The sequence below is a fragment of the Drosophila elegans genome, unplaced genomic scaffold (genome assembly GCF_018152505.1).
Source record: "Drosophila elegans isolate 14027-0461.03 unplaced genomic scaffold, ASM1815250v1 contig_208, whole genome shotgun sequence".
Classification (NCBI taxonomy): domain Eukaryota; kingdom Metazoa; phylum Arthropoda; class Insecta; order Diptera; family Drosophilidae; genus Drosophila; species Drosophila elegans.
Window position 1 is genome coordinate 16,308,435 of NW_024545578.1, and position 12,855 is coordinate 16,321,289.

Consider the following 12,855-nt stretch of genomic DNA (forward strand, 5'->3'; position numbering starts at 1 on the left):
GAAATTTAAATTCAAGAGCTTTTATCAACATTTTTCTCTTTGCTGAGCTTCATAATTTTCCCCCACAAAGTAGTGCACAAAAGAATGGCGCTATCTTCTGGTCTGTGATAAAATGCGGGGTGGCATCTTTAATCAAAAAATAATTATGAGCGACAGGAGGGGGAAGGCAAGTGTGTGTGTGTTTGTGTGTGAGTGGGTGTCCGGGAAATTACATTTGAATTATGACTAAAATGGCAACGGAACACCAAGCCAAAAGTGATGTGCAGCAAATGAGCTAAGCGACGGCGAAGTGAAATTCGTTTGGGGGCGGTGGGCGAAATACGGGGGAGTGGCCATTACAAACAGAACAGCCGCAATTTACGCAACAAACAGAGCGCTGAAAATTGGACAGACGCGACGAGGACAACTGCAGGACCTCAAGCTGGAGAAGAAGGGCCTGAAACTGGGTGCCAAGTGGGAACTGGAGACCGGCAAAAGTTTATATGAAAAACAGACAATTAATTTGTTTTCCAGCGCAAAAGGGACACCAGGACTCTGGACTTGAGGACACAGGACACCCGCGGAGGGACAAACAATTTCGTGCTTGTTGGCAAAGAAAATTTACGTGCCGAAGACAATTGGGAGCAGAGGATTCTAATTCGGAGATGGGGACGAGCGGCAGGACACGGTGGAAATGGTCAAACATTTAACGCTTTTTGTTTAATTAAAATTGCAACAGGCTACACAACTAAGTCCTTAAAGCAGCAACAGGAGAATAGGAAGTCAGAAGCCTGATAATGACACTGAAAGAAAATTTTATTAAGTTTTCATTCAAAAATATCAAAAATTAAGCTTTTATAAGGGCTTTAACACTTTAACCAGGAAAACGTAACAACTATTATTTTTGTTACTAAAACTAAAAATAAAATAGTAATTTAAACAGCTCTTAAATTTTAAAATAAGAGCTTTGCATGTGTTTTACTATCCCTATATATTTTCTTTCCAGCTTAGGAACTCTTATTTGCAATCGCTGAATAAAACAGCACAGATGTGCATAAAATATTCACAGATTTTCTAATTTCTAATTAATTTATAATATAAACTGATATACATAACATATTTTGCAGTTAATTCATATTTGTATTTTTAAATTTAAAAAAATAGCAGCTTTGTCGTGATTAAAATAGTGTTCTGTGCAGCAAAGTCAGCGTTTTTCAATTAAGCTTGCATTTCGTTTAATATGGGGAAAAAAATAGAACATTAGTTAGCTGCCCTTTACCCTTTGCCGGATATTCTCTGTTTGTGTTTGTCCAGTTATCCCCTATTTGCTTTTCCCGCTGCCAAAGGAAAAGGGCACTCCCTGCTGGCTTTTGTTTTTCCTGCGCAAAAGAAAACCTTTTACAGCGGTTATTAAATTGCGCTTTAAGTGCTAAACTCGAGGCAAACTATTTGCCATATCCCCGGTTGTTACCTTTCCCCAGATCCAGATCCAGATCCTCTTCGAAATGCGCGTACGTGTTGGCATATCAATTCACGTTACGGACCGAATAACTGCATGCATTCATTTGCGCCAAGGCATCCTGCTTATATCAAGCAGGATTCCACTGGGGAGAGGATGTGTTGCCATGCCCCCAAGGGTGGACAGGATGTCGGGGACTCGCTTCCATTGGCACTGTCATAGCCCGGTGTACAGTGTATCACGTTTCAGTCATTTGGTGGCTGCCACTTCATAATTCAATAAAACAATAAAAATAAAACCCTTACAAATTACGGCAATCAAATCATACGAGTCGCATGTGCACCAGTGATGACGACCCATACCTCGCACTCAATAAGATATTTTTGAAAAAGGAAGATATCTCAGAATATTAAAATACATACTACAAATTGAAACTTTTTAACAAGAGATGATTTATTTTAATTTTGTTTGCTTTTTTTAATCAAAATTGTATTTTGATAAAAATAAATATTCATTAACTCTTTTTACTTGGTTGCGTTAAGAGATAAATTTGTCTTTAATTAATAAATGTTATTTAAAGGATGATAGTGGATCATACTTTTATTTTCTTGGTATTGCTCTGAAAAACATCTCTTTTACGAATTATTGTACATTTTGTAATAGTAATTGACTTTTTAATAAAAATACATCTGAAATTATTTATAATTCAATATCATCCGATCTCAGGCCCAAAAACAACCTTAATATCCTGCAAAAATTGCTGAGGCAGCACCACTCACTTAGAGTGAACGCGTCCCTAGCATATTTCCATAATTTGGTCACAATTTGCTATGCGCAGCATCAGCGCAAACAAAAGCCCTGAATCCAGAAAAGGACGATACTCATACACACTGAGCCCTGGCCGCGAGAAGGCAGCCGTGAAAGGATGGGAGGAGACGGACAAAATTATGACTCCAGGGATAATCGTACTAAAGCGAGTGGTACCCACTTCGCCGGAGAATACGTGAGGACACCACACGAAACGTGGCCAACTAGTTTCTATTTCTCTATGCAATGCTTTATTCATGCTGAAGCCGCTATCCGTCTCAAAAGCTTCGGTGCGTGGATAAAATGTGAGTTTGACATATATATTAGCATAAGCTCTGTGCAATCGTAGATGCACATTTCTAGCCAAGAACTGGGCATTTACGATAGCGTCTCCGTTTGACGCCTACATCCTGTACAGGGCATGGACATTGGGTCCGTGCTGCACCATGGCATCCTTGTGCACTTGGTAATGGATTTCCAGCTCGCCCAGATGCAGCAGCTCCTTCATTTGCCTGCCAATGGACAGGATCGCCTGGACATTGCGCGAATTCTTTGTCCAAAGGGCTATAAATAAAAAGGATATTTGACAATGCCCAATAAAATGGAGGTGATGTACTTACACAACTTATTAGCCTTGTGGCGCACGTTGACAACCACGCCACATATCTCATTCGAATACTGAAAACACTCGCCAATCATGCACAAAATCTATACGGAAATAAATATAATATATCCAATTTATTTTTATGGCATTAGTTGAGTGTCTTACCAAATCGTGCCACATTTTATCTATAAATTTACCGGAGGCCTTGTCGAACAGCATGATCCAACGGCCACCCTCCTTATTGACATCATCTTCCCACATGGGGCTAAAGGAGAATAATCTAATAATCTTAAATGCCTAACTGCCTAGCAAACTTACCGGACGCCTGCCTTGAAGACCATATAGTCGTTGAATATCTTCAGATCCGATGGTGGCTTGATAAAGTAGTACACACTATCAAAGTTAATTAGTATAAGGTATAGGGATTGGTGGAATGATAGATGAACAAATGGCCGACCTGAAGAAGTCCTCGACAGTGTTGAAGCTGGTCACATCGCTGAGCATCTCCGTCCAGCATTTGGTGCGATCGTTCTCCCAGTGCCACAGTGTCCAAGTGTGCTGAATGGGATGCTTCATTGCCAGTTCGTAGTCGATGAGGCTCATCATCCGGTTCTTGGAGAGCTTCAGGTCCTGCTCGTCGCCGCTAAACATGTCGACTCCATCATAAACTGCAAGTCCGTGCTCCCAGTCGCTGGGTTCTCCATATTGCACCCATTCTGATTAAGGGCAATTACAATTTATACATTCAAAGGAATATTTCGGAAATCATCTTAATCATCGCTTACCAGTTTCCTCAACGTTCTGCATCCCGTTACTTTCGAAACCGGTGTAAACCATAGTTTTCCAATTATTTAATTCAATAAGGATTGTTTTTATGTTATTTTCTAACGTTATATTATATTTAAAAATAGTCGAATAGTATATTGTCTCGTTCTAAGTATAAGCGTAAATGAAAATTAAGATATTTTAGCTTGCACTTTGACAAATCTAAATGTGACATTAATAGCGTTGCCACCTGGGCTTTAAAAAAGTGTTGAAAAGCCCTTAAATGTATAAGTTACGAGTTAAGAGTGACCATCTTTGCACAAACCACTTAAAAATTACCTATTAAATTCGGTTGAAAAGTTTTTAAGAGAGTTGCTGAGTAGTTTAAAATTATATAGTTCCTATACTCAGGAACAAATCTTTAGATATTAGTTATTTACCTAAATATCTACTTTATTTATAAAAAAAATGTAGTGTATATAATTTAATTAAATATCGAGTGATGTAAATCCTGGAAAATTAATCCAGAAATATTGAAACCCGATTTAACATCGCCATTCATTTCCCCCAAATGTTGCAAATCCAATTCGCACACTTCGTTTTCAAAATCAAATTGAGTCGGTTAAGTACGGACCCGAGGGTCTATCAATTGAAATGTCACGCTAATAAAATAAAATGACACCGAGCATACGATAAATGCACGAAAATAATAAAATGTGACTCAAATGAGCGACGGCGACAGCAGCCACAGACACAAGTTGGCAGCCGGAAAGGATCCGATTGGGAGAATGGTGAATGGGGACTGGCAAAGGGGAATCCCCCTGTCTTGTCTGCTGGGGCTGTTACTGCTCCTTGTGCAACAGTTTGGACTGCAGTCAATAATCGAAATCGACTTGGGCTTGTGGCAATAAAAATTTGTCTTCGCCGCTTAAGTTGTGCGCCTTGTTGCACACAAGGTCCTGGTCCTGTGGAAACACACTCCTTTCCCCCACATTTCCCCACTCCTTGTGGTGGTGCAGATAATAAAATATGTGAGTCGCTACGTGGTAGCTCCTTTGGCGTTGGCAAAGTAGCTTTGGGCCCTTGTAATGTGCACCATTTGTTGCGCGGCTGGTGGTTCGGTGGCTCCCGAGGAGATGCACCTCCTCGCCATCTCCTGCTGCTCTGGTGAGTTATGTTTGTCGGCCAAGTTTTGGAACAAAAGTGTTGGCACTGTTCCCGGTTTTAAGTCCTCGCCGGCGAGTGAGTTGCCAGCCCCAATTTACTTTAAAATTCTATTTGTTTTTGTTCTTAAGCAGCTTTGGCTGCTGGTCCAACTGGAGAAATCGTATATTTGTGCTAGCAAAACTAACAAAAAAAATATATTCCCTTAATTGGAAGAATAAATTAAGGCTAGGGAATTAATAGTAATGGTAAAAAGCTAACAAGAGCTTACGTTTCCTTGAGAGACTTCAAAATTCTTAACAAAACTAAATTTATTTTAGTTAAAATAAAAACACTAAATAAATTACTATTTTGGGCAAATTTTAGTCCTTAATAAATGAATTTTGGCAAAAATTTGAATTTTATGTATTTAAACTGGAAGAGTTACAAATCAGTATTTTCTTATTTTGTTTTTCTGTCTTCAGGACTTTTACCAAATTATATTTGAGTTGTAAGCATTAAACTTCCTTTATTGGTTGTCATAACCATAATTTCAAAAATACTTGCTCCAAATGGAATTTCTAGCCCCAGTGAAGCCCACGAATTCCGGAGAAGTAAAACTTTAATTTTAACTCTTTTTGGTTTCTCCCCATTTAAGTCCCCGGCAAACGCTTAGCTATGCTTTGTTAGATTTGACTTTGTGCTGTGCTGCTCAGGTGGCACTTTGGCGTATACGCAATATTTTACAGCTTTTTGCACTTTGCTGGCTGAGCTGAAAATACATGGTCAGTAAATCTTTTAAAATATTGTAATGTTGAGTGGGTGAAGAGGGGACCGAGGCGAGGGAATAGCTCACTACCGGTTTAAGCGCTTTGAGTGCCGTGGAGCAGTAAAAGAACGCCCACAAACTGCCAAGAAAGCCGAAGGGGAAAAGTCCGTAAATGGAGCATTCCACAAGGAGGAGCTGAGAAACCGAGGAGCCAGGACCTCATCTTGCAGACAAGCGCATGCAAGAAATGAAAATGATTTGAGGCATTATGTTCGCTCCGGTTTTACTCCGCTTTTCTGCCCGCCATTTCTGGTTTCGCTTCCGTTGAGCTGTCTGTTCTTTTTTTTTGGCTACAAAATTGCTTTGCTCCTCCCTCGTGTTGATTGTAAAAGATTTCAGTGTTGAGAGCACAAAGCATGCGATGATGTACAGGACGACGCACGTCGTACATTTTGCACCTTGAAGTGGCAGGCGGCGGAGGAAGAGGAACCTCCTCCACTCCGGCAAAAGACAGCCACATAAAACAATAAAAAGCAATGGTAAATGCTGAGGATGGGTAGCGACAACACATCCTGCAGCACCTTGAGGCCAACGCGAGTGACAGCAGCTTCCGGCAGCCCCCAGTGCCACGCCCCCAGTTGTCGTTTGGCCCGAGCGACTCCGCTTTCACCTGGACAAAGAGATTCAGGTGTAGGAGGCTAAGTTATGGACACAGTGCAGGGTAAACTTATAAAAATTCTATACCTATTTGTCGTAAAATTACTCAATTACACAGTTGCTATACCAGTTATTATACATCATAATTAATATATCATAATGCAATATAACGAAAATTATTTGCTTTACTATTAAGTAATAGCATGCTCTGATTTTTTGTTGTAGAAAACATATATATATATTAAGAAATCAATCTGTGCGGCGTATATGCAAAGAACGTTTTATTCCAAAACCCAACGTAAATAACATAGGTAAAAAAAATCCTCCAAGTCTCGTTTGGTTATCATTTTAAACTATTGTAATTGATAACAAAATGAATGTGTTATTACAACACCAAGTTAGGATTCGTAACTAAACAAACGAAGGCTTAATCTATTAACAAACTTAAAAGGATCAAATTTGTTTATTTATTTTAAAGGCAATGAAAACAATTTATTGTTAAATAATTTGTATTATTTGCTGTGAATGGAATCACTTTTATGCTATGATTAAAGCTATCCAGTTGAGAGCATGCCATTTATTATCGAAAACTAAGAAGATTACGTTGAATTTAAATATATCCAATTAACCTGATATACATTGTACCCGATTATTACACTGCCTTACAAATTTAAATCGACAAAATGGACTCCAGTGAAGAAGAAAAATAAAATAAGCATAAAATAGGTGAATAACTTGAAATGAACTTTAAAAAAATAGTACCATTCAACATCTTTTGATAGTCACTGCACTGGAAAACCAAACTTTTATCTTAAGAGGATTTTGTCGATTAAAATTTGTAAACCAGTGTTTTTTAACCACTATTCATTGTTCACTAAATCAAGATGATGAATTATTAATTACGGGTGCAGTGCATGCCCATAAATTAAATTAATGGGCGAACTTCATGCTGCTATTATTTTGACCCCGTCTGTGCATGTCTATGGTGCTAAATACTTTGGACCAAGACGCCTCTGGGCGCTGGCCAAACCCCAACTTGGATAGCTTCTGTAGCTTTGAAGCCGGAGCTTGGGGCCAGGTGAAAGTCATTTCACGCTGTGTGTAGCGCACAAGATTAAAATAATAGCAGCGCGTAAATTAAACAGCCCGTTGGAGCCGAAGAGTAGGTGCCAGATGGGGATCCTTGGGTGTCGGAAAGGGATATGGAGACGGAGACGGAGAGCCATTGAAGTGGCAGCCATCGAGCAGCAGGATCTGCCGCATTCACATCGAATCCCTTTGTTTAGGGCTGCGGTCTGCGCCAAGACGCTTACCTGGCACACCTCCCTTTCCCTTCCCTCACCTCTCTTTACCAAAATCCAGCACACCTCACCTGTCCTTCAGGACATTGCCAGCATTGCGTTGTCAGCACTTCATTTTGATCCAACATGCCGCGTGCTTCACTTAATGCGGCGACTGCCAGCAGCCCGCATTTCTGAGGAGTATGGAATGCCATTCGGGGGCTGGCAACAGAAGGGTGGGCAGAAAGCTCGCTTCTTCATCATGCACATAACTACAAAGGCGGCTGCATTTCTTTGGCGACCAGGCGACAAACATTTGATAAAGCAAAATAACTTCATAATGTTTAAAAACGTATGTCAAAAAGTCAAATAATTTATAGTGGAGTGAACATAAACAACAACAAGTGTTAATAAAGAATGTAACCCCTATACTTTTTAGTTTCACAACTATACAAAAGAGAACTAGGTGTTGTTAATAATATACTCAGCAGTTTAAAATTCATGTTACAATAGTTTAGTTTCTATTACAATTTTTTGTGAGTATACCAAAATACCATTTTAAAAATCATAAATCGAAGTGTGTTGTAATTAAATCAGAAATATAAACTTTAATTTTTATACTATTCAAGATTTTCTTAATATTTAGTAATAAGGATTTTTAATTATTTTGTTGTTGATATTTTTAGCAAATAAATAACCACCCTTTGTCGCCTGTCAGCTGCTGTGCATTACACGTCACGAATGCGTGCGTATTGTGCGCTCTGCAACTACGTACTGCAATGCGAAAGGATGGGTCTGGTGATGCACTGATGTCCTGGGAAGGATGGGAGTGCTGAGGATGCAGTGACGCAGTGATGGTTCGTTGGGCTGCTACCTTCGCTGAGTGTTTTGTGGCTTGTCTTTCCGCCTGTCCGTCTGTCCCCCTCGCACCAGCCCTTCGCTGTTCCTTGCTCCTTTTCGAGATCCTTTGCAGCCGAAGCTTGCTTAATGCTTTATGTTTGCCAGCTTTCAGCTCTTTGTTCGTGTTCGTGTCCTCACTGCGCTACGTCCTGTTTTTGTTATTACGGCAAGGTACTTTGCTTTTGTTCGATGAAACGTAAAAATAGCAACAAGCAACGAAAACTCATTTTTAGACAATGCCGCATAATTCCAACGCAATGAAGGTAAAGGAAGCAAAACAGGAGAAAAAAGGTAGCAGTATAAGATCCAAACGACTTTTTGTTGTAATGAGGTATTTCCGCTTTGTTGTTGCTGCTCATCTTCGCTTTATTCCCGTCTTTTTTGCCTTTAAACTGTAAACAATTTCGATACAAATTGTTGGTCGATTTTTCAGATTATATAAACCTTTTCATTCATTCTTTTTTTTGATGAAACCCATATTTAAATTAACGAAAACACCTTCACCAAAGGATTTAATCCATTATGCATAATTTATAGTGTTACGTATAAATAAGTTTTAATCAGGCTCTTTGAGTTCGAGATATATTGAACCAATTGTGCTGTAAGTGGAGGAAAATGTTAAATTCCATAAATAGTTGTAATCAGAACCACATCAACGCGAACAATAAGTTTGTTAAAATAAAGCAGTTCCAGGACGAAGCAATATAAATAAATTCGGTTGGTTATTTGAAATTAAGCTACAAACATGGGAAACAATTATAATAATTCAAGTAAAAGGTTCGACCCATGACTAATACAATTTACTTGCATCGCAGGGCAGTCGAAACAGAATAAGCTTTGAGTTTTGTAATTATTAATTAATTACCAGACATTTGGTATGGAAATCGATTTCAAGCAAAACTGCCTGTTTGTGATAATAGCCATTTATATTGTATCTAGCTCTAATAAAATTAATTTTCGACATTTGTTTCACTTTAAAAAGCGAACAGTTATTCTATTAAAGCTCGAAAATAACACCTATAAATTCATATTTAAATCCTAGGTTGATACTATTAATTCATTTTAGGACATGATTTATTGTTTGGTATATTTTTAACAACTTGCTTTTTATTTACCCCTTTAAATATTTTAAAAAAATTTATGCAAATGATATTGCAAGGATTGAAAGCAAATCAATTTGAGGTTTCTTGGGACCCCAAATCAAATCTAAAATAAAATTTAAATAAAACTAATTGGCATATTAATAATAAATAGTATTTTTGAGCTTAGACTTTTTCTCCGTGCGCTTTGCTTACATTTCGTTGCGCTTTCCGTACAAGAGCAACCGCAAGAAGTTTCTTACGGGCTGTCAGTTTGTGTAATGAGAGTGGATGCTGGCACAACCCGTCTCATTCTGATTCCATGCCCATCCTTTCGCCGAGAACCCTTCACTCGGCGATTATTCAAGCGCAAAATTTGCGGTAATCTGCCGGCGGACAGCTTCCAACATATGCAGAAAGTTTTCGCACAGGGAGCGGAGCCCACGAACTGGGGTCCTGGAGCCCAGAAATCACGCACTGCTTAAACTTTTAACCCGTCTATGTTTGCTCCTGTTTGCACCAACACACTCTAAAAACATTCTGCCTTGCACAAACACACGCTCATGCGAGGAAGTTCAGAAAGCCTGTTGCTGCCCAAAATTGCAAAGTGGTTTTTTGTTGCTGGTCATTTACGGCCATTTAGCCGCATTTAACCAAGTCAACAATAAAGTCAAACAGACGGGCCTCCCTTCCTTCCTTCATCTGTCTCCTTTATTTTTGCACAACTTTTATTTCGAATAAGGCAACCCCTAAAAGCCAATAACTGACTAACTTTTTAATACAAACATTGGTCAATGTCTACACGGCTTGAAAACCGTTCTAGTCTTACTTTCGCACATTGAGATTCAGTCCGGAAATAAAAGCATTATAAATAAAATATATCTTATATTCTGAAATTTGTTGAAAAGACTTCACATCTTAACCTAAAAGTGTAGACGGTAAACAAAATAAATATAAATAAACATTTATGCAATCCCCATGTATTGTTTTCATAACAATCATTTGTTTAAATGTATAGCTCTTTATTTCAAACGAGGAACATGAAATTTAAGCATGAACCCATTTTGTTCTCCAGCACAATCCAAATAAGTTTTTAATTAACTCAGCTAAGTACAAGCACTCAAAACATAAAATTATTATTAGAATTCCAGTTGACAACAGCTTCATATCAAGACCAGGAATCCAAGCCAAGCCCCTGACCCGATTTCATTAACTAAATGTTCTTCTCAAATCAGAACGCTCACTAGGAATCTCTTAACTAAAGTGTTCAGCCGAGCAATTCATATGCCATTTAATAATGATTAAGTACTCGAAAGCAAGGGATTGGGGGACTTTGGGAGACTTTGGGAGCACAAATGAGTACGGGTACGGGTAAATACGGGTAAATGGAGCGCCTTATTCGAATGTCATCAAAATCATCATCACCATCACGAGGCGGTCCTCCTGACTGTTGACGCATTTCGGTTTCAGGCCTCATTAGCGCCGTGAGTTGGCAGATAGGCTGGCAAGCCAAGTAAACCCAAGTCGGCCTTCGACGAGCCTCTCAAATTGTGTCAGCATCAGGTGTCAATTTTAATTTACTGCCTTGAGCCCGCTTGTCATCTCTGATGTTTGTTTGCCTTGAGGTGGGTGGTTTGGGGGGTTGGGAATACGGATTTGGGATGAGATGTTAACCCATATTTTGGTGGCTTGCGGTTGCTGCGGTAACTTTGGTTTCCCCGCTTAAGGATACAATCAAACTCATTGAAGCTTTCCGCTTCAGCCTTAGCACAGCAATTTCATCACAGATGAAAGAGGTTTTCAGCCATCCTCATTGATATGCAGCCCCAATCTGCAGCCTCGACATATAGCAATAATTGAACGCTTAGCTCAAATAGCCGCAAAAAACCGCCCGCTAATGGAGCATTTTAAATATGCGGTGATGGCCAACGCTGCGCATGCTAATCCATAAAAATCCATTCTGGAATGTCATAGGGGTCTATGAAGATTTAGGAGCAAAATGTTTTAATATATATGGACGTATTTGAGTTACTAAAGATCTCATCGTTAATATTATATTAACCCTTTCTTAAGACAGGTGTTAAAAGCTAATACAAAAAACTAACTTTATTTGGAAATTGTAGAATTTTTTTTTCAAATAACCGATTTGTGTTATATTTGTATTGCAACAACATGTTTCCTTAAATGGTTATTCGAAAAAATGTAATATCTTGACAAAATGACAACAAAATTCATGAGATTCTCGATTGCAATTTGGATATTAGACCCAAAACACCCATTAATAAAAACAATAGAAGTATATTCTTAGAGGTTTAATGCATCACAATTCGGGGTGTTTGGAAAATAAATGCCAGGCCATGAGTCAAGCTCACAGGGCAATATTTTGCGCAGGTTTCACAAGCCGTTGATTTACTTCTTCAGCAGCAGAGGAGCGGCAGCGGCGGCGACGTACGGACGGGCCACATACGGCGAGCTGTAGGCCAGAGGAGAGGTGTAGGCGGCGGCGTAGGGCGTGGCGAAACGGGTGTAGGGGGCGGCATAGGCAGCGGCGACCGGAGCGGTATAGGCGGCAGCAACTGGAGCGGTGTAGGCGGCGGTATAGGCTGCAGGGAAGGCGGCGCTGTGGGCCACCGTGTGGGCGGAGTAGGTGGAGGCGTAGGGAGCCACATAGGCGGCACTGCCCACCACAGCCGGAGCGGTATAGGCCAGAGGAGCGGCGGTCAGAGGAGCCACAATTACGGGCTTGGCAGCAGCCACAGCGACAACAGCGAAGAAGATAGCAGCCTACAAGAAACAACATAATATTATTTAAAAGGATATTTTTAAAATATTTTAATAAAAACTACTATTTAAATATTTTTTTGTTTTTTCAAATTAAGGAAAGCTTTCGACAAGCAAAAATGTATTTTATATTTACTATGATTTTATATATATATTATTTCGAAAAGCTTAAAATTATATATATAATGTTTAATTATAATGTAAAATATTAATATAAATTATCTATATATTATTATTTTACATTATAATTATGTTTTTTTTTTAACAGAATAAAAATGATCCAAATAAATAAAAAAAATATTTTTTCAGTAGTTTAATTTTGTTTTTGCAAAATAAAAAGATGCATTTTAAAGGTTTCTGCATTTAAAAAAGTCGTACTTAAAACTAGTTATTTTAAACTTACGAATTTGAACATCTTGATGGATTTGGTTTTGTTTTGGATTGTCACTTGGTGGATGGCCAATTGGTTTGTGATGTCCAACACAGCGTTGCACGGCTCTTTTATAGCCACTTACACTTTTGAGCTGCTTGCGAATGCGGATCACGCTCTTAGATCAGCCATCGATGGCTGCCAAGTCAACGACTTTCGATTGACGTTGCGCATGCGCAATTCTTGGCCGGATTGCTACTGT

The 12,855-nt window shown here is 39.1% G+C and overlaps 2 protein-coding genes across 2 annotated transcripts; both read right to left on the reverse strand.

Moving 5' to 3' along the window:
* Positions 1–2,479: 2,479 nt before the first annotated feature.
* Positions 2,480–3,812, reverse strand: LOC108147409 (eukaryotic translation initiation factor 4E1). The gene is made up of 6 exons (XM_017273848.2): positions 3,635–3,812; positions 3,307–3,565; positions 3,168–3,242; positions 3,015–3,114; positions 2,866–2,953; positions 2,480–2,809 (listed from the first exon to the last, which is right to left on the reverse strand). The coding sequence occupies exons 1-6, from the start codon at positions 3,684–3,686 to the stop codon at positions 2,649–2,651; spliced, it is 735 nt and encodes a 244-aa protein (XP_017129337.1). The 5' UTR covers positions 3,687–3,812; the 3' UTR covers positions 2,480–2,648.
* Positions 3,813–11,739: 7,927 nt separating this feature from the next.
* Positions 11,740–12,705, reverse strand: LOC108147415 (vitelline membrane protein Vm26Ab). Its single transcript, XM_017273853.2, has 2 exons — positions 12,627–12,705; positions 11,740–12,226 (listed from the first exon to the last, which is right to left on the reverse strand). The coding sequence occupies exons 1-2, from the start codon at positions 12,636–12,638 to the stop codon at positions 11,852–11,854; spliced, it is 387 nt and encodes a 128-aa protein (XP_017129342.1). The 5' UTR covers positions 12,639–12,705; the 3' UTR covers positions 11,740–11,851.
* Between the last annotated feature and the right edge of the window lie 150 nt (positions 12,706–12,855).